The sequence below is a fragment of the Artemia franciscana genome, chromosome 21 (genome assembly GCF_032884065.1).
Source record: "Artemia franciscana chromosome 21, ASM3288406v1, whole genome shotgun sequence".
Lineage (NCBI taxonomy): Eukaryota > Metazoa > Arthropoda > Branchiopoda > Anostraca > Artemiidae > Artemia > Artemia franciscana.
Window position 1 is genome coordinate 21,837,661 of NC_088883.1, and position 21,240 is coordinate 21,858,900.

A 21,240-nucleotide genomic window follows, 5' to 3' on the forward strand; every position below is an offset into this window, starting at 1 on the left:
GCAGGGATTTAGATTGTAAGAAGCCATCCTAGAATACTATTGAGGACAGAGACCATTTAAGTTAGTATGATAAAACATTATCATAGTAAGTGGAAGACAAACTTACTGTTTTTCCTCCCAAATTTATAGATTTGTCCAGATTACTTTGTGCGTAATTAAAGTTCCTATCGAGCTCATCCTTTGAGAATGGTCCTGGAAATTGGAAAGGTCCTGCACCTCCAGTAATATTCACTATCCCTTGTAGCTGATATCCCATACCTCCATTAAAAAAGGACGATTCTTGACCGATTACTTTAATCCTGTTTTCTAATGCTAAAGATAAAATGTGGGGTTCTAAATAACCATTACGATAATCAGTACCAGAATAGCCAATGACATACAATATTGCACCAGCAGGAGCACCGTATTCGGCTATTGCTCGAATTGCTCTGTCAATAGGATATGAAAATGTTGAAGTAATGTCATTTCTTTGAGTCACAGTACTTAAAGCTCTCTCAACTTCATTACAATCTTCCAAGTAATGAATCGGAAGACATACATCAAATTTAATAGCTCCGGCACTAGAATATGTAGCAAAACCAAAATGTCTTCCAACAAAGGATTGTGAGGCACTAAGCAGATGACTTTTCATAATTTCAACATCTGTGTTTAGTGATCTTTGTCCAACATCAAAAATTGTGAATATTACAGGTAATGAAAGCCTTTTAACAATTTTAAATGTTGTTGGCCTAGCAACAGTGCCAGTGTCTAGAAAGTCTTCATTATTCTTCATCATAGTCTCCCAGATTGATTGATAATTACAGAGCTGGTTTTGCTTTGAGGGAACAGATTTTCGGTGATAAGCTAAATCGTCAAATTGTAGGGCCTAAAAGAAAAATAAAATGGTAAAAGTATTTGTGTATTCTATAATACTTTATACTCAAGTGCTATATACCACTGGTTTTTCATATTACCACTGACGGAGTAGACGAGGATTTACCACAGCTACCTCCTAGGACTTGTCACCGCAGGTAACCTAGCCCTATTTTGTGAAGGCTGAACTTTAATTCAAAATTATTTTTGAAACCAAAATCTTACTAGGTAATAATCACTCGCAGAGAAATTTCAGCTCTTTTTGTAATTCCTTATTCCTTTTTATTCCATTTAGTTTTAATTCTTTAGTTTATTGCATCAATAAGCCTAAACTTTTTGAAATTGTCTACTTTATAATGTTGTTACCAGACGCTATACATTTAGTGACGCTTGTATTTGCTTATTTTATTATTCACTTATTTGGGTATTTAATTAAATCCTGTTTATCCATTCATTTAATTCTATTTAATAGATACCTTCCTATGTTACATTACCGAAGAATAATTTGTCTAAATAGAAGTTCGAATAGTGTCAATACTTTGTTGATTTAGCTGTTGACTTACTTTCACTAAGGAAGCACAACAGCTCCCTAACGAAGAGGGTAGACCGGAGATTTGCTCTTAAGAAGACCAGAAATTTTCAATTATTTACTATTTTTGAAAAATATAATACATCGTGTTACAATGTACTACTCACTTAAACCTAAGTCCTTCCCCCTCAAAATAATTTTTATTGTATTCATAACGTAAATAATTTCTGAAACCACAATGGCTAAGCATGACAGCATAAAAAAAATATAACGAAGAAAAAAGAAAATAAAACCACCCATTGAGGTCTACTGCTCAGTATGGACATCCCCAAGGCCAATCAGAACCTCTTGAGTCGGTGGATAGGGAAACACCCTACAAATATGTAGAGTATTTCCGTAGAAGGCGTGGACTAAGGTTGGTCCTAGTCGCTGGTGGTCCATAATTTAAACTGGGGTACCCTCACCCGGAGACTATAAATACAGGCAGAGGAGAAATTAAGCTCCTCAAATAAACACTTGGTAGGGCCCACCAACGTATAGACACATCCTGCTAGTTACATACCTTTTTCAATCAATGGGCTAAATAGCAGGGTGATGCATTACACCATCGTCAAAATATCCTATATTAGAGGACAGATGCTGTTGGGTATAAGATCCAGATATATGGACAACAGCCTCTCCAAAGGGCTCCTTTGACCCCTTCAGGGTTCCAAGACTAGCTCAGTAGGGACCTCCCAGGCCAATCAGCACCTCTAGAGTCGGTGGATAAGGGAACACCCTACAAATATGTAGAGTATTTCCGTAAGAGGCGTGGACCAAGGTTGGTTCAAGTCGCTGGTGGTCCATAATTTAAACTGGTGCACCCTCACCCGGAGACTATAAATACAGGCAGAGGAGAAATTAAGCTCCTCAAATAAACACTTGACAGGGCTGCTAGTTACATACCTTCTTCAATCAATGGGCTAAATAGCATTGTGACGCATTACACCATCGTCAAAGTATCCCATATAAGAGGACAGGTGCTGTTGGGTATAAGATCCAGATATATGGACAACAGCCTCTCCAAAGGGCTCATTTAACCCCTTCAGGGTTCCAAGACTGCTCAGTACGGACCTCCCCAGGGCAATCATCACCTCTCGAGTCGGTGGATAAGGGAACACACTACAAATATGTAGAGTATTTCCGTAGGAGGCGTGGACCAAGGCTGGTCCTAGTCGCTGATGGTCCATAGTTTAAACTGGGGTACCCTCACCCAGAGACTATAAATACAGGCAGAGGAGAAATTAAGCTCCTCAAATAAACACTTGGCAGGGCCCACCAACGTATAGACACATCCTGCTAGTTACATATCTTCTTCAATCAATGGGCTAAATTGCAGGGTGATGCATTACACCATCGTCAAAGTATCCTATATTAGAGGACAGGTGCTGTTGGGTATAAGATCCAGATATATGGACAACAGCCTCTCCAAAGGGCTTATTTGACCCCTTCAGGGTTCCAAGACTAGGTACCTTGTGGTTAACTTTATTCCCACTTCAGAAGCGGCATCCCTCAAGGACATTATAGCCTAGAAAACGCCATAGCTTTTGCCCGCAATTCAGATTAATGGATAATTGTTCTGGGTGTGGTCTGTTTGGGTGGACATTTCATGAACGAAAAACCTTTTCCAAGCTATTTTATCTGCTATGGGTTGCCTCCCCGTAGCATCATAATATTTGTAGGTATAAATATATAATAAACAATAGGTAATAATCTTAAGATTGTCTTTGCAAAGTTTTGACTCTTGTTGATATGAGAGCATCGCTCAGTGGAGAAAACCAGGTTGTGATTAAGATGGACCAAGGATTGCACAAAGCCTCTGTTCAACTGGATGCTTACCAGGGACTTCCTGCTCGCCGGCTCTAAGCTGGCTTAAATGTTTCAGGTTAGACATTCTAATAAATAGAGAGGGATTGGTCAATCCAGACTTGTCTCAGTTAAAATAGGAACGGACCACAATTAATGACAAGGGCTGAGTTAGAACAGAGAAGGTTTTGAAAATTTGATAAACTGGGATCGAATTACAGGAGAATATAGAAAGAAAAATGAAAATTTTTGTCAAACCTTGGATCAGAAAGAAGACATATTTTCAGAAGAAGAATTAGTGTATTCTTGGTGTATTCCTTGAAAAAATAAAACGGGTAAGGAAATTATTAATGCTTTGATGGATTTATTTAAAAAAAAAGTCCATTACAAACAGATAAAGGTAAAGAATTTACTATGAAAAACGCTGAAGTATTTATTAAGAGTCATGAATCTCATTTTCCATCTGGAAGAGAATTGAAAGCTCAAATTGTTGAAAGGTTTAATAAAACAAACAAAAAGAAATTATGAAAACATTTTATTCGTAACAACACATGACGTTGGATAAATGTACTACCCTCTTTCGTTGACAATTATAACAATTCTTATCATCAATCCTTCAAAATATCCAAGTTCCATCCATAGAGAACTTTAATGTTGGTGATTTGGGTAGAATTAATAAAAGTAAGGGTGTTTTTAATAAGAGTTACCTAACAAATTATATAAAGAAAGTGTTTCAAATATCTGCATTGAAACATACAATACCTATAACGTATGAAGTGTCGGATAAAGCTGATGAATTCCTTATTGGTTGTTTTCACGAAAAAAAAATTCTCGAAAGCTATTAAATAGAAACTTTCATGTTATAAATGGATTCTATAAGGTTCAATAAATTATTAGCGAGCATAGTAAAAAGTAGAGAAATACTAAGAAATATGGTTCAAGCCTGTGCCTTAGAGCAAGCTGGATTTCGTAACTATGCTGAATAGTCTGGTGCTCCAATTGTTGAAGCTGAAGATAAAAAAACAAATAAGATTACCTATGTATTACATAAACATAACACTAACTTAAGAAAATGATTTCATCGACTGGATCAATCTTTAAGAAACGCAGCAAGTTTTCAAGCAAGAAATAAAGCTCACACAAGTCAAGCTATTCTGCTCCAAAATAAGCCAAATTTCATTGCTAATGTCGATTCTGTGGCAGATGAAGAACATTTGAGAAAAATCAATAAGGGCTATGATCCTAAGGAATTCTATTTTGAAATGTTTAGTTTTTATATAGACGATTATCAATATTTGAAAGCCACAATAGATGGATCAGGAACACTTAATCAAAGATGCAGAGGAAATATGAAAGGTGTGAGATCTAGCGAATAAAAAAAAGTCACAATTTGGAAAAATCTACCTATGAAGAGTAAAAGCTAGTAAAGATGTTTTGATGTTATACAATCTAAGCAAGGAACTGCGATTCACATCAATGCAACAGATATGATTTGAAAATTATATAGTATGCTAAGTAGCAGAACTGCTGGATATATATATCTGATGAAAAGAGAAATGAAGCTATTGACCTGCTCGATTCATTATTCAAAATAAAATTATTAATAAAAATGACTATAATACTAATCAGAACAACTATATCAGAATTTCAATTGTATGAAAAAATATACTTTTTAACGAATAGTTTTGACTATTATCAGTGGCAACAAAAGTGAAATCGGACAGTTTCATATAGGTAGTCCCATCAGGTTGGATCAAAACACTGATTAGCAAATATCTGTAACTCAATGTACACTATGGTACTCATGATATAATATTAGTTATAAATTTAAAAATAATACGTTTGAATACAAGGAAATAAATAAGGATGAATGGGTTACGTCTGCTATACCCAGTGGGATGTATGGTGAAGAATGTCTTATTTATATCTTAACTTGCTATTTGAATTCATCCCTAGATCAATGCCCAATCAGTATATCATCCAATCTAGCAACAATAAAAGTTTTAATTATTTTGAAAGAGAAATACAAATTTCAGTTTAATAGTGATTTATGTTTAATTTTTGATTTGAAAATGAAGCTGAGCTAAGTAGTAAATATAATGAAGGTAATAAAGTTCTTAGCATTACAAGAAATGTTGATAAAATATATATTCACTACTCATTAATGGATAGTTTTGCTCCAAAAACATAATCTGGAACGCTTCTCTTTGATATCCCTATAGAAAGGTAATATCTTCCAATCAATACAAAACGAATATATCAACTCGCTATAAATGATTATAACTGATCAATTAGGTAAATTAATTGATCTGAATGGAGAGAATATTGAATATTTTTTTGATTTGGAAAAAGTTTAATAAAGTTATTTAATAAATTTATCTATAATAAATGTTGACTGATCAGAAATTATTACTGTGTAGAATATTTTATATTATTAGGATTATTAGATCCTTTTGAATAATTGCCAATTCTCAATTATTCAAGAAGTCCATAAAAAATTTAAAAGATGAAGCTCGTTTCATGTATGACACTATGATTAAACCTTGACTGGAACTATTTAAAAATAGAGCGATTGAATATGGAAAAAACTAGATAAATTACCGTCAAAGAGAGATAAAAAGAGAAATAAAAGAACGATGTGAGATCTCTAAGATATATAGTTTCAAACAATTAGAGATATTCCAATAAACATTTTGACGAATAGAGGAAAGGCTTATTGGATATAATAATTTTAGGGAAAGGGCTTTAACTACATCTCTGGTGATGTTCTTGTTGACACCCTCAGTGACAATCGAAGATCCTACTCTACTATTTGAAAATCTTTTAAAGTTTATCTAATAATTTTCTTATATATAAATGGCAGTGAATCAAGTTGTTGCTCCTTATTGAGAAATATTTGAAAAGCCTAATATCGATGATTCTAAAACAAAATATAAATATACAGAAATTATAGAAAACGATGGAATACATCTCAAAAATTAAATTTTAGTTTCATTTTAAAATATATGGAATCTTGGATTCTTCCAAGTGATAATTACCTTTGTGCAAAAGTTAAAATAACACGATTAGATGGAATAAATATACCAAAAAATAATGAAGCTACCTTAACAAATAATAGATTTAATTTGTTCTAAAATACTAAATATAATATCAATGGAAAAACTTATGACGGTGTTGACTATGTTTATTATAATGACCACTGTCAAAAATTTATTAAAATTTTCAGATGACGGTGGTCAAAGCGCAGCTCCTAATAGGTTTCAGTATGAAGATAAAATCCGATCTGTTGATTTCTTTAAAACAAAAATGAGTTTGAAAGCACTTTTACACATGCTGCAGCAGGTGGTAGAACAAATACAATAAAACAAACTAACGCTTTTAATAGCGGTATATTTAAAAGATTGAGCAATACCAATAAAATTTACGTTGTTATTATGTATATACGTTGTTATTATGTTGTTTACGTTGTTATTAATTTACGTTGTTATTAATTACGTTGTTATTATGTTTACGTTGTTATTTACGTCATAATTACGTTTTTATTATGTATATACCAATAAAAGTTACGTTGTTATTATGTATTTACCATTATCACGAACATTTGGATTTTGTTTTAGATATTAATCTAATTTATCCGAATGAACGATTTATCCGATATGATTATAAAATCTGGTTCTCAGAATTTTTAAGTAGATGTAATGCATTTATCATGGATGTTACAAGTATTACAACCCAGTTTACCCATAGCGACTCTATTAGAAGCTGAATTAAGGAAGAAGGTGGAATAATTAAAAGCTTGATTAGGAAGGGGCAGCTTATTAAAGAATTAACATAGAGGATAGTCGTTGAACGCTATAATACAGCCAAAATTGTTGCTGTGTTACAGAAATTTGAAACAGATAAGAGTTATACGCAAAAAAATATGGTATTTGACCCTAAGAGCACTGATAAAATTAAAATGAGAGTAAATGAATATAAATATTCACAAGAAGATTTGAAATGTAATTTCAGTAATGCTAATGAAGATAATTCTAACGCTTATTAACGCTTTTTACAGTTTGGATATGAACAGAAAAATGTTGGTAGTGGAACAATTGTAATTAACAATGATTTTAAAACAGTATATCCTTTTTTTGTTTTATTTTTCAAAGCATGAATCGAATATCTATCGAAGTGGATCAACTGCTGATATAGAAATTAAACTTTTATTAGATCAAGTACCTGCCAATCCATATAACATTTACTGCGTTATATTTTCAGAAAGAAAAGCAACCATGGAGGTCATTGATAGTAAATTATATGTTAAATATGTAAATCATTTTCCTTTTTCGAAATTTCTTTAATAAAATTAGCAGCTAATAAATGGATAAACTTTTAAGCAAAAAAAAAGTAGAAAATAAATATAATTGAACTATTAGGAAATAAGATTTAGACACTGAAATAGATTACACAATTAAAGGAATGAAATGTGTTAAAACCAAATATGGAGATAAACTCGTTATCATTATTAATTTTAAAGGTGAAATGGTGGATCTATTTGTAAATAAGTATTTCGGTTCTAAAGCAGTTGACATTGAATAAAAAATTAAGAAATTAAATAAAGGGAAGATTTTATATACGCTATTGAAAGAAAAGATAAATTATTTAGATATGAATATCGAACTAGCCACTAAATATTAAATTATTAAGTTTTATCGGTAGTATTGGAAAAATTGAATATAAATAAACTCTTATCTCACAAATTAATCAAATTCTTATTTCACAAGACCTGTTTTGACCTTATAACTCATGATAGGAAATCGTTAAAAATTTCGAAAATCTTCATTTAAAATGTGTGAACTCAATTAAAAATTGGGTAAATTGATAGGGTGATTTAGGTGGGGTCTTGAATCCGTGTTCACATTATCAAAAGTAGAGAAATGAGACTAAATTGGATTTCCAAGGACCTATTTTCATTTCAAATGTAGGGATAGAAAATTGTAAAACTCTTGGTACTTTCGTTAAAAAGAGTTCAAATTCGATTGAAATGGGGGTTAGTTTAATTGATTTTATGTGTGGTCCAGAACATACATTTGATATACTACAACTACTTCTACTGAAATGTAGAAATAAAACTGAAAAAGTAAGCAAGAACTATAAACTAAAAGTGAACTATGTACTTCTACTTCTACAGATATCTAATTGGATATGGGATTTGTAATATAATTCTTATTCAAAAAAGAGCTTATTCAAAATAATGCAATGGTTTTCATTCTTTTACGGCCAACGGAGGAGAAGTAGCAGTAGCTAAACTCCTGTTTGCAGTGAGTTCTTTTGCTTTAAGTTTGATTTAATTATATAACTAAATTTTTACTTATACTAAGATTTGATTTTTCATTTATATTAATACGTGTTATCTAAATGCTTGCTATAACTTTTTACTTACTTTCTTTTTGTTTTAGGTTTCATTTATTCTTTAAAAGTAATTTGTGGCTGCTTTGAGTTTGAATTTATTCAAGAATTCATTTCTTATAGTCTCAATTTTTATATGCCTCTTTACTTTTATTTAAGAAACATCTTTTCAGAAATACTTTCAATTAATTACAACAAATAGAACTAAAAATCACCAAAACGACAGTAAAGTCCTTACGGTTTCTTTTGGTTTAGAGTAAAAGCTCCCTCCGCATTCCCTAAAGTTTCACTTTAGTATCCTTGGCACACCCAGGATAAAAATTCCCTTTTTCCTATTGATAATCCTGTATTAACAATGGGCACATTGCATAATTTATAGGATTTTTCCTCTGGCTATGGGGGTATTAAATTCCAGAGGCATGGCTGTAAGATCTGTTGACTAATTTGAATAGTTAGTATTTTGTTATTCTCACCAGTGTCAAGAAGGTTCTTAAAAGAACAAGGACCGCCATTTATTCTCCGAGCACTGCTCAACATGCCTTTAAATTTTCATCTTTATGGCTCCGGCTGTTTCTTAGATATTGCTGTAGTGTCCTTTAGACAAGCCTTCAGCATATAGTGATTTCTGATTTTGTTGGACACCACTCTCAAAATTTTCAAAAAGTTTTTCCTTAATACCCTTAGCCTTTTTCGAGACTAAAAATAAAATATGCCCATTTTCTCAATAAACAACCTTATATATAAGCAATAGGCAAATCATATAACTTACTAAAGATTAGCCCCTGACGCTGTGGGGAGGTATTTCATCTCCGGGGGCATTTTTATCAGATTTTTCAACTTTTTTTAACAGGATCGCTATTCAAAAATTTTGATTATTTATTTTTAGGGAAAGGATAGCTAATACAGGAATTAGAAAGGGACTGGTTGCCCTCCAACTTCTTTTTAACATCCCCCTCAAGAAGCCCTAAAAGTTTAAACTTAGTACTCTGAGCCATGCTTGAGAAATTGCAGATATTCCTTTGTGACAAATTGAATACACATGGTATATTTTGATTTAATTGAATATGCCCCACAGCAATCCCCAAAATTTAACCTTAGCACCCTTAGCCTTTCTGAACACATCCAGAATCAAGCTACAAAAATAAGCAAACTGCATAATTTGTAATTATTGCCCTAGGTGCTTTTGAGGGCATTGCATGCCTGGAGGTATAGTTACTAGACCTTTGTATTATATTGAACCCAAATCGCTATTCAAAAATTGAATTAGAGATTAGAAAAAGGAGCATTTATAAAGAAGATGGAGAGGGACTGGTTGCCCTTCACTAGTTCATTCTAATTCCCCTCAAGATACTGTGAAAGTTTCAACTTAATACCCTTAGTCCTTCCTTAGATCTTGCTGATTCTTTTTTTTGACAGCCAGCAAGTACGAAATTCTATATTTCATATGAAGTGCCTCTGGTAATAAGAAACGAATAAATAATAATAATACACTGATTGACCCTTTTCACCGCTAGTGTATTGCCTCTGATAAAATATGTGATTAGAAATAAAATTATATTCTATTCTATATTCTACCACCTTGACTACGCCAACTAACACAACTAAAAGTACTTAAAATTAATGTTTTGGGGAATATTAAAGGGAAGTCAAACCGTACCCAAACACATTATATGCAGACGTGTAGTCAAAAGGGCGTATCGGTAATATCTTAGGGACAGCTTAGAGTAATAAGTTAAAGCTTACAGGGCACCTTGTGGGGGATTTCAAACTAGTCAAAAGTTACTATGTGGATGATAATACTACTTTGTCTAATGCCTCTGCTACTACTACTGCTAATGCTACTACTTCTGTTACTACTTTTATTAAAACTACTGCAAAAGATAAGGGTATTAACAGGGAATTCTCAGGTAATTTGGGAGAGATATTAAACTCAATCAGAACAGTAGATGCATGCAGGTTGTCTGAAGGCCGTGTCAACTGTGTCAGGGGAACTGCTTAGGGTGTCAAGTTGAAAATTTCAGGACATGTTGAGAGTGATGTTGAAAAATCTAAACAGTGATCTGTGCTTACTCTTAATTAAATAAAAAAAACTAGTTTTTTTAACTGAAAGTAAGGAGCGACATTAAAACTTAAAACGAACAGAAATTACTCCGTATATGAAATGGGTTGTCCCCTCCGCAGTCCCTCGCTCTTTACGCTAAAGTTTGACTCTTTGCCACAATCCTACTTTTTAAAACAACTAAAAACTTTAGCGTAAAGAGCGCGGGACTGCGGAGGGGACAACCCATTTCATATACGGAGTAATTTCTGTTCGTTTTAAGTTTTAATGTCGCTCCTTACTTTCAGTTAAAAAAACTAGTTTTTTTTATTTAATTTCTGAACGTTTTTGAATTAATGCATGTTTGATTTTGGCTCTCCGCACATAAATTATTGAAATGAAATTAGTATATTAATTTTTTTTTGGCTAAATGGCTTTCTCTTAGTTTTGATCAGACGATTTTGAGAAATAAGGGGTGGGGAAGGAGGCCTAGCTGCCCTCCAATTTTTCGGTTACTTAAAAATGCTACTAGAACTTTTAATATTCAACGAACGTTTTTATTAGTAAAAAATATACGTAACTTAAGAATTAACTTACGTAACAAACTTTTATATTCTTATATTTTTATTATGTGTACGAGGGGGTTTGTACCCCCGTTAATACCTCGCTCTTTACACTAAATCGTAAGTTTTGTTCCAATTCTTTAAGAATGACCCCTGAATCAAATAGGCCGTAGAATAAATAGTTGAAATCACTAAAAATATTTTAGCATAAAGAGCGAGATGTTTGTCTCCTCCTAAATACCTTGCTCTTTATGCTAAAGTATTTTTAGAACCCTTCATATGCGTAATAATCTCTGTTTGTTTTAAATTTCAATGCTATTCCTTACTTTCATTTGAAAAAACGTTTTCATGTTTATTTTTTCATTGTTTTTTTATAGTAATGCTAGAAAATCCTGCGCCCTTTTCATTGAATTTTTTCCCCCATGGCATATTTCTCCGAGGAAAGATCCTCCCACATAGCCCCCTCTCTCAACCCTACCCCCAAAACCAAAAAAATCCCCCTGAAAACGTATGTACACTTCCCAATAACCATTATTATATGTAAACACTGGTTGAAGTTTGTAACTTGCAACCCCTCCCCCAGGGACTGTGGGGGAGTAAGTCATCCCCAAAAACATAGTTATTAAGATTTTCGACTATGCTCAACAAAATGGCTATCTCAAAATTTTGATCCGTTGACTTTGGGAAAAAAAATGAGCGTGGGAGGGGGCCTAGATGCCCTCCAATTTTTTTGGTCACTTAAAAAGGGCACTAGAACTTTTCATTTCCGTTAGAATGAGCCCTCTTGCGACATTCTAGGACCACTTGGTCGATACGATGACCCCTGGGAAAAAAAAAAAAAAAAAAAAAAAAAAACAAATAAACACGCACCCGTGATTTGTCTTCTGGCAAAAAATGCAAAATTCCACATTTTTGTAGATAGAAGCTTAAAACTTCTACAGTAGGGTTCTCCGATACGCTGAATCTGATGGTGTCATTTTCGTTAAGATCCTACGACTTTTAGGGGGTGTTTCCCCCTATTTTCCTAAATAAGGCAAATTTTCTCAGGCTCGTAACTTTTGATGGCTAAGACTAAACTTGATGAAACTTATATATGTAAAATCAGCATTAAAATCCGATTCTTTTGATGTAGCTATTTATATCAAAATTCAATTTTTTAGAGTTTTGGTTACTATTGAGCCGGATCGCTCCTTACTACAGTTCGTTACCACGAACTGTTTGATACTCCTGCTAGCAATTATTTTACTGCTATTACGAGTAGATCTACAGCTACTACGAATACTACTACTACTGAGGCTACGGATATTAAGGTGAGGGAATATTTAAGGATATGTTTAGCTAAATAAAAACACAATAAATGTATGTAGTTTGTCAAAAGGGCGTATCAGCAAAATCTCAGAAATGACTCAGATATTAAGTTGGAACTTTCAGATTATGTTCAGGAGGATGTTGAACTAACCACAAGGCACTGTGTTTACTGCTACTACTATTTCTACTGTTAGTCTTCTACTTCTACTACAGGTTAGGGTTAGTAAGGAGTAACATTGTCGAAACTGTGTTGTGGATATTGAGCTAAATCAAAACACAGTATCCATACACTGGTTGTCGAAAGAAAGTATCAGCAAAATTTTAGGAACAGTTTACAGTTTTAATTTGACTCTTTCACAGCTTAGTGAGTGAGATGTTGAACTAGCTCAAAGGGTTTGAATTTTAAGTTGAAAATTCCACAGTAATTTGCAGTCTAGGAGGGGAACTGCCCCCTTCAGACCAAAATTTAACCCTTCCCCCAAAGACCTTAGTTTACCCCCCCCCCAAGCTGAAATTTAGTTTCTGCAAAAAATCTTGTCAAAGTTAAAATAAGCCTGCATAATTCAAAGATCCAGAGAAACAGGTCAGTTTTTTTAGTACATCTTTGCCTTTATGTTAATATAGGATCTTTTCTCAGTTTTCACCATCACTTTCACTTGATTTGGGAAAATTGGCTCAAACTTTCTCCCCCTTGAATTTTGACGGAATTACGCCAATGGCATGGTGTAGAGAATGTTGAACTAATGAAGCAAGTAACATGTGAGTCTAATATGTGAATTTTATGCTGTGTTTACTTCCTTAAACAAGTGATTGATACCTATTGCTTGGTAATGAACCCACAAGAAATATTCTCTCGAAAATGACTAAGCATAAGTTGGCCGAAAAGCACTACTTATGGTCAAGAATCATATGGTTGAAGTATTTTGTAGTTGCACTTTTCTTTTCTTCCTTCTTCTTTTTAGTAATGCTGAATTACATGTTTTGTTTTCACTTTTTCCGAAACATATGCATTTCTGGATGTCTAAGCACCTTTTCCGATGTAAAAAAATTAATGCGTTGAGGCTTCACAGTTACTGATTTCTGCATCCAACATATTATGAATAGAGAACAGTTTAAAATGAAACAGTTACTTACTCCCGGAAGATAATGGAAAGACATGAGCGAAACAGACGTAGTATTGTCTATATTTGGGAAGAACCGGCAGTCATCAGCATAAATACCAGAGTCATTTGCAACACAGGTTGTACCGTCAATCCTTAAAATAGAGAAAATAATTTTGAAGCAAAAACATTATTGTTGGCTAATGCATGATAAGGCTCTAGGCCAGAAGTTCGACCTTGACATTAAAGTCCACGTATTTAGTATTGACTAATTCATTCAAAAAATTATCATGCACGGTGTTTCAAATAGAAATGACAGTAATTGTCCAATTATATAAGAACGAGGTGGATGAAACGCCTGGAAGTTATTAAGACACAAATTTTTAATGTGCTGAAGTTCTAAGACTGGAACTTGAAAAAGATATAAAGTTGCACATGGCAATCAGAGCTTTGATTTTGCTGGGCAGTATAGAGGGGCAAGTACCACAAAGTATGTGCACTTTGATTTTTTGGTAGTGTCTGATTAATCTTTTAAATAGTTAGTAGCGTTTTTCACAATTTACACAACATAAAGAGTCCACCTGGAAACTTTACAGAATTTTCCAGACTACCAAATGATGAAATAAGACTTTTCTATGAATTACTAAACAATATCTTATTAGAAATTAGGATACTTTTGAATTTTATTTGGGAAATCCTTAGTAGTGCCTACTCTTTGAATTTGAGAAGCACACGCTTTTTGGGTTTTTCCAGCGATTTCCAAAGAATAAAACCATTTAAAATGTTAATGAACTAATAATTGACCCTTGTTTTTACCATTCCAATAAAAATTCGGAAATTTTTATCCCACTAACCAAAAAGTCTTATAAATATTATGAAAGTTACAAATCAATACCCTAGAATCAGGAGTTGTCGACTTGAAACTTTAAGGGGGATGAAGCAAAGGGGAAGTTGAGGTGAATACACAAATTATTTTGAAATTGGACCTTCAAGGAAAAGCAACGAGCAATATTTAAATTTAAAAAGTGCATAAACAGAGTCATCGAGAGGTTTTCGTAGCTAACCATTCAGGAAAGTCTTATTTTTAATTTCTATATTTCCGGTTTGAGGGGCAAGGGGCGAGGGGTAAGATCCTCATCAAAATTTCCAATAGAGGTTCACATAATATATTTTACAAAAAAAGCACGTGATTGAGGTTGATTTTTCCTCCAAATTTTCGATTTCTTATGATTTCACTGTAAAGTCTAAAGGAGCATCAGAATAAAAGCATTTTTTGCTGCTGCGATGTTCTGAATACTGCAATGTTCTATGGTTCTTCTGAAGGGTCTTTGGAAGGCAATTGGGCGAAATTTAATAGGTCTCTAAAATCATTATTGAAAAAAAAAAATAAGAGAAAGGCTGATTACCTATATCGTTTTTTTGGTTTGATGTATAACAATATAGCCTTTTCATCAAGAACATGGAAAATTCTTAAAACAGGATTTTTGACGGACAAAATTGCATTAATCTTTAGTAAATAGATTCCAAATAAAAATTCTATTTCATAATAGTTTAAAAAACTATGAGAGAAAATTCTGAATCAAAAATTCTGAAGTGGACTATTGGAAGGACGAGATCATAATTTTTATTTAATACTTTACTTGCATATTAAAAAATGAATGTAATTAGACTTTTTGAGAGGAGTTGTGGGAAATTACTAGTTCTATCTCTAAATCGATATTACCCCTGATGTTGAATCTTATTAAGATTTTCAATAAATTATTTAATACATACATCACAATAGGAGGAAAGTTTATTCTTTGGGGAACGTTTATTTGTTACTTTTTTTTATGCGTTAGACATAGCAGTTTCTAAAACTGGAACCATACGTCTGCCTCATAAACGGTTTTAAATCTATTTGAAAGTATCATAGATTAAAAAAAATTGTTAGATATATTTTACATTGTTAAAACAGTTTATTGATAGTAAAGTATGAAAGCAATTTTTACCAATATTATTTCTTACCGTGTAGGTCTTGCAGGTGCTCAAATAATAGGCATACCAATGATAATACTCAAAGACAGAATGAATGTCTCTTTTTTCAAAAACTAATTAAAAAGACTTTTCGCACAAGACATTTTCCGACGTTATTTTTCAGCGTATACAAGACAAGTTTTTCAACGAAAATTGAAGAGCTCCATTTAGTCAATAATGAGCAGAAATAAAGTCAAATAGTCTTCCAAGCGTAAAACTACCACAAATCACTCTCAAGAAATAAATTAAATTCAAAACGAATAGAAATTAAAGCAAATAGCCGATTCAAACCAGCTCAAAATTATCAAAAATTAACATAAGTAGGGCTGATAACCCCATGTCTTCTCAAGACCAGAGTACAATTTGCACCTTACTGAAAAAAATGACCGTGGATTGTCAGTTTAATTGACATTAAATAAAAAAAAAGTCTTTTCAATTGAAAGTAACATTCAAAATTAAAACTTAAAGCAAACAGAAATTATTACGTATATGAAGGGGTTGGCCCCCTCGTCAATACCTTGTTCTTTACGCTAAAGTTCGAATTTTGCTCCAATTCTTCAAGAATGACCCTTGAATAGCGAAGGCGGTTTAACTAAAATAAATAGCTCTTTAGAAAGCACTAAAAAAAACTTTAGCGGAAAGAGCGAGGTATTGACAAGGGATAAACCCTCTCATTTACGTAATAGTTTCTGTACGTTGGAAGTTTTAATTTTCTCCTTACTTCCAGTTGAAAAAAATTGTATTTTGTTCTTTAATTTCTGATCGTTTTTTTAATGACGCTGGGAAACCCGGCACCCCCCTCATGGAAAATTCCCTCCCTCTATGAAACACTCCTTGATATAAAGACCCTCCCACGTAACTCCCTTCCCCCACCCCCACCCCTACCAGATGAAAAATCCTGAAAACATCTGTATACCTCCCAATAACCCATACAATATGTAAACAATGGGTAAAGTTCATATATTTTAGCCCTTCCGCCTGGGACTGTGGGGAATTAAGCCACAAGCAAAGACATTGCTATTAGATTTTTTTCGATTATTTTCAACAAATTGACTATCTTAAAATTTTTATCGGTTGAATTTGGGAAAAATGAGCATGGAAGGGGGCCTAATTGCCCCCAAATTTTCGATCAATTAAAGAGAGTAGTAGAAGAACTTTTAATTTCCGTTCAATTGAGCCCTCTTGCAATATTCTAGGATCATTGGGTGGATACAATCGCCCCCGGGAAGAAAAAAAGCAAATAAACATGCATCTATGATCTTTCTTCTGGCAAAAAATACAAAATTTCACATTTTTGAAGACTTGAGCTTGAAACCTCTAAAGTAGGGTTCTTCGATGTGCTGAATCTGATGATGTGATCTTTTTATGACGATCTTTTTATACGCTGAATCTGATGGTGTCATTCTTCGACTTTTAGGAGGATTTTCTCCCTTTTTTTGGAAAATACGGCAAATTTTCTCAGTCTTGTAAATTTTGATAAGTAGGACTAAACTTGATGAAACTTATATTGTTTAAATAGCCTAAAAACCCGATTCTGTCTATGTATCTATTTGTACCAAAATTTAGTTTTTTAGAGTTTTGGTTGCTATTGAGCCGCTTCACTCCTTACTTACAGTTCATTACCATGAACTGTGTAATATACTACATTTCTTGCTCAAGGCTTGATCATTTTTTATTTATGAAAGTAAAAAGGGTGAAAAAATTTCAAACGTATTATGTTTTCAGTAAAGCATAAATTGTGTTCTGGTCTTGAGAAGGCATGGGGGTTATCACCCCTACTCATGTTAATTTTTGCTCATTTTAAGCTTGACTCGGCTATTATTTGCAATGTCTGTTCGTTTTGAGTTTCATTTATTTATTGGTAGTTATTCGGGATAGCTTTACGCTTGGAAGTTTATTTGACTTTTTTTGCTCAATCTTGGCTTAATGGAGCTCTTTACTTTTCTTTGAAAAACTAGTCTTGCGGAAAATGATTTTTGAATTAATTCTAGAAAAAAAAGACATTCATTTCGGCTTCAGGAATAACTCACAACCTTTGCCCTAAGGGCTCGGGAGGGAGGGTGTCATCGTCAAAGATATAATATCCAGACTTTTCAATAAAGTTGAGCAAAATGACTTTCAAAATATTGATCGGATATGTTTGGGGAAATGGTGGGCGTGGGAAAGGGGTTAGTAGCACTCTAATGACTTTCGATTATTAAAAAGAGCACTAGCCATTTCAATTCCCAATCGAACGAGCTCTTTTTGAAGTTTTTACAACAACAAATGACCGTCTCAAAATTCCTATGCATTTCGGGAAAATATGAGGCGTATGGGGAGGGGAGAGAATCCACCCTCTGATCACTCTGAATCTTAAAATGGGCACTAGAATATCTTATTTCCAATCAAATGAGCCCAATCTCGAGTTTTAAAATTACTCTTTCTATACATACCTTTAATGCCCCAAGACCATAACTTACAACCCTTGCCCTGAAAGCTGTGGGGGGGAGTGTCATATTACGATATACTTTACCTTCAATTATGTTTAACAGAATGGCTATTTCAAAATTTTGATTAGATGTGTTTGGGGGAATAGTGGCGTGCGAGGAAGGTTAGAGTGGGCGTGCGAGGAAGGCCCTCCAATCACTTTCTTCTATTAAAAGGTCACTGGCTCTTTCAATTTGTAGTCAAATGAGCTGTTTTTGAATCAGATGCATTTCGGAAAAATACAAGGTTTTGGGACGGGGGTATCCACCCTTAGATCACTACGAATCCTAAAAATATTGCATGATACAAACTTTTGGGATACACCTGCAAGATCAGCACTGGCAGAATAAACAGCAACTTGTTCGGTCTTTTCAGGTGGGAAATAGAAATAGGGAAATCTGGCGTCACCAGGAAAGCCATATTCATCGAAAACACCCCAACGAAAGTGAGCCCATTCGTGAATAAGTGCTTTTTCTATAAAAAAAAAAGAAAGAAAAAATGTATATGAAAAAATATATGTATCTATACATATATTTAATATATATGTAAATATAATATTCGATTAGCAATCACCGTCAACAAAGCCCAAGGGCAATCATTAGAAAAATGCGGTATAGATCTGAATACGGATTGTTTTCCCATGGACAATTATATGTTGCATGTTCAAGAGTCGGTAAACCTGACAATCTATTTATATGCACAAACAACGGGACAGCGAAGAATATTGTATATTCGCAAGTTTTACGTAGTTAAAAATATATATATATATATATATATATATATATATATATATATATATATATATATATATATATATATATATATATATATATATATATATATATATATATATATATATATATATATCTATATATATAAAAATAAGTTGTCTGTCTGTGGATGTGTGGATGGATGTGTCAGGTGACGTCACCTGAAAAAACTGGATCAGGTGACGTCAAAACTGAAAAAACTAAAAAAAGGCAAAAACTACAAAAAAAACTAAAAACTAATAAAAAAAATAAAAAAGCTAAAAAACTAAAAAAACTATAAAGGTAAAAACCAATAAAAAACTAAAAAAAAAACTGAAAAACCTAAAAAAAGGCAAAAACTACAAAAAAAACTAAAAACTAATAAAAAAAGTAAAAAAGCTAAAAAACTAAAAAAACTAAAAAAACTAAAAAAAGGTAAAAAACTAAAAAAAATAAAAAATAAAAAAAAACTAAAAAAAAGGAAAAAACTGAAAAATAAGCTAAAATAAAGGTAAAAACCAATAAAAAACTAAAAAGAAAAAAAGGAAAAAACTAATAAATGACGACACTCAAAGAGAAAGCGACCAGGACAAAAGGAATGTTCGATTAGCAATCAACAAAGCACCGGGACACAGGAAGTATAAATGACGACCAGGACATAAGTAAAAAAAAAAAAAAACTATCTATATATATAAAAATAAGTTGTCAAACTAAAAAAAGGCAAAAACTACAAAAAAAACTAAAAACTAATAAAAAAGCTAAAAAACTAAAAAAACTAAAAAAAAGGCAAAAACTACAAAAAAAACTAAAAACTAATAAAAAAAAGCTAAAAAACTAAAAAAACTAAAAAAACTAAAAAAAGGTAAAAAACTAAAAAAACTAAAAACTAAAAAAAAACTAAAAAAAAGGAAAAAACTGAAAAATAAGCTAAAATAAAGGTAAAAACCAATAAAAAACTAAAAAAAAAACTGAAAAAACTAAAAAAAGGCAAAAACTACAAAAAAACTAAAAACTAATAAAAAAAGTAAAAAAGCTAAAAAACTAAAAAAACTAAAAAAACTAAAAAAACTAAAAAAAGGTAAAAAACTAAAAAAAATAAAAAATAAAAAAAAAAATAAAAAAAAAGGAAAAAACTGAAAAATAAGCTAACATAAAGGTAAAAACCAATAAAAACTAAAAAGAAAAAAAGGAAAAAACTAAAAAAAAATTTCATCTAAAAAACTAAAAAAAACTAAAAAAGGTAAAAACTAAAAGAACTAAAAAAGAAAAAAATAAATGACGACACTCAAAGAGAAAGCGACCAGGACAAAAGGAATGTTCGATTAGCAATCAACAAAGCACCGGGACATAGGGAGTATAAATGACGACCAGGACATAAGTAAAAAAAAAATTAACAAAACTAAAAAGAAGGTAAAAACTACAAAAAAACTAAAAAGAAAAAAAAACTAAAAACTAATAAAAAAACTAAAAAATCTAAAAATCTAAATAAACTAAAAAAGAAAAAAAAGGAAAAAAATAAAGGAGAAAAACAAAACTAAAAAACGAATGTATATACAGACCGGTACACCGGGATACAAATGACGACCGGGACAGAGGGAATATAAATGACGACCGGGACACAGGGACACAACTACAACGGGGACACCGGGGGAAACAGGGGGATATAAATGACGACCGGGACAAAAAAACTAAAAAGAAAAAAAAACTAAAAACTAATAAAAAAACTAAAAAATCTAAAAATCTAAATAAGCTAAAAAAGAAAAAAAAAGGAAAAAAATAAAGGAGAAAAACAAAACTAAAAAACGAATGTATATACAGACCGGGACACCGGGATACAAATGACGACCGGGACACAGGGAATATAAATGACGACCGGGACACAGGGACACAACTACAACGGGGACACCGGAGGAAACAGGGGGATGTAAATGACGACCGGGACACCGGGACAGGGAATGGTCGATTAGCAATCACCATCAACAAAGCTCAAGGGCAATCATTAGAATCATGAGGTATAGATCTGAATACAGATTGTTTTCCCATGGACCATTATATGTTGCATGTTCAAGAGTCGGTAAACCTGACAATCTATTTATATGCAAAGACAATGGGACAGCAAAGAATGTTGTATATTCGCAAGTTTTACGTAGTTAAAACCATATATATATATATATATATATCTATATTCACAGGTGGGACATAGGGACACAACTACAATGGCGCGTAACTATTATGGCGCGTAACGACTTACGCGCGCGGGGGGGCTTGGGGGGGGCGCGAAGCGCCCCCATCAACTAGGTGTTGGGGTGGCGCGAAGCGCCACCCCAACAGCTAGTATATATATATATATATATATATATAATATATATATATATCTATATATATA

At 32.7% G+C, this 21,240-nt stretch overlaps 1 protein-coding gene across 1 annotated transcript in view; it reads right to left on the bottom strand.

Moving 5' to 3' along the window:
• LOC136040850 (calcium-activated chloride channel regulator 2-like) overlaps nucleotides 1-21,240 on the bottom strand; it is a 132,242-nt gene that overhangs the window by 95,996 nt on the left and 15,006 nt on the right. The window contains exons 4-6 of the mRNA XM_065725222.1: nucleotides 18,417-18,579; nucleotides 13,661-13,781; nucleotides 107-865 (exon numbers count right to left, since the gene is read on the bottom strand). Of these exons, the coding sequence (XP_065581294.1) occupies nucleotides 107-865; nucleotides 13,661-13,781; nucleotides 18,417-18,579 (1,043 nt within the window). The remainder of the gene's footprint in view (nucleotides 1-106; nucleotides 866-13,660; nucleotides 13,782-18,416; nucleotides 18,580-21,240) is intronic.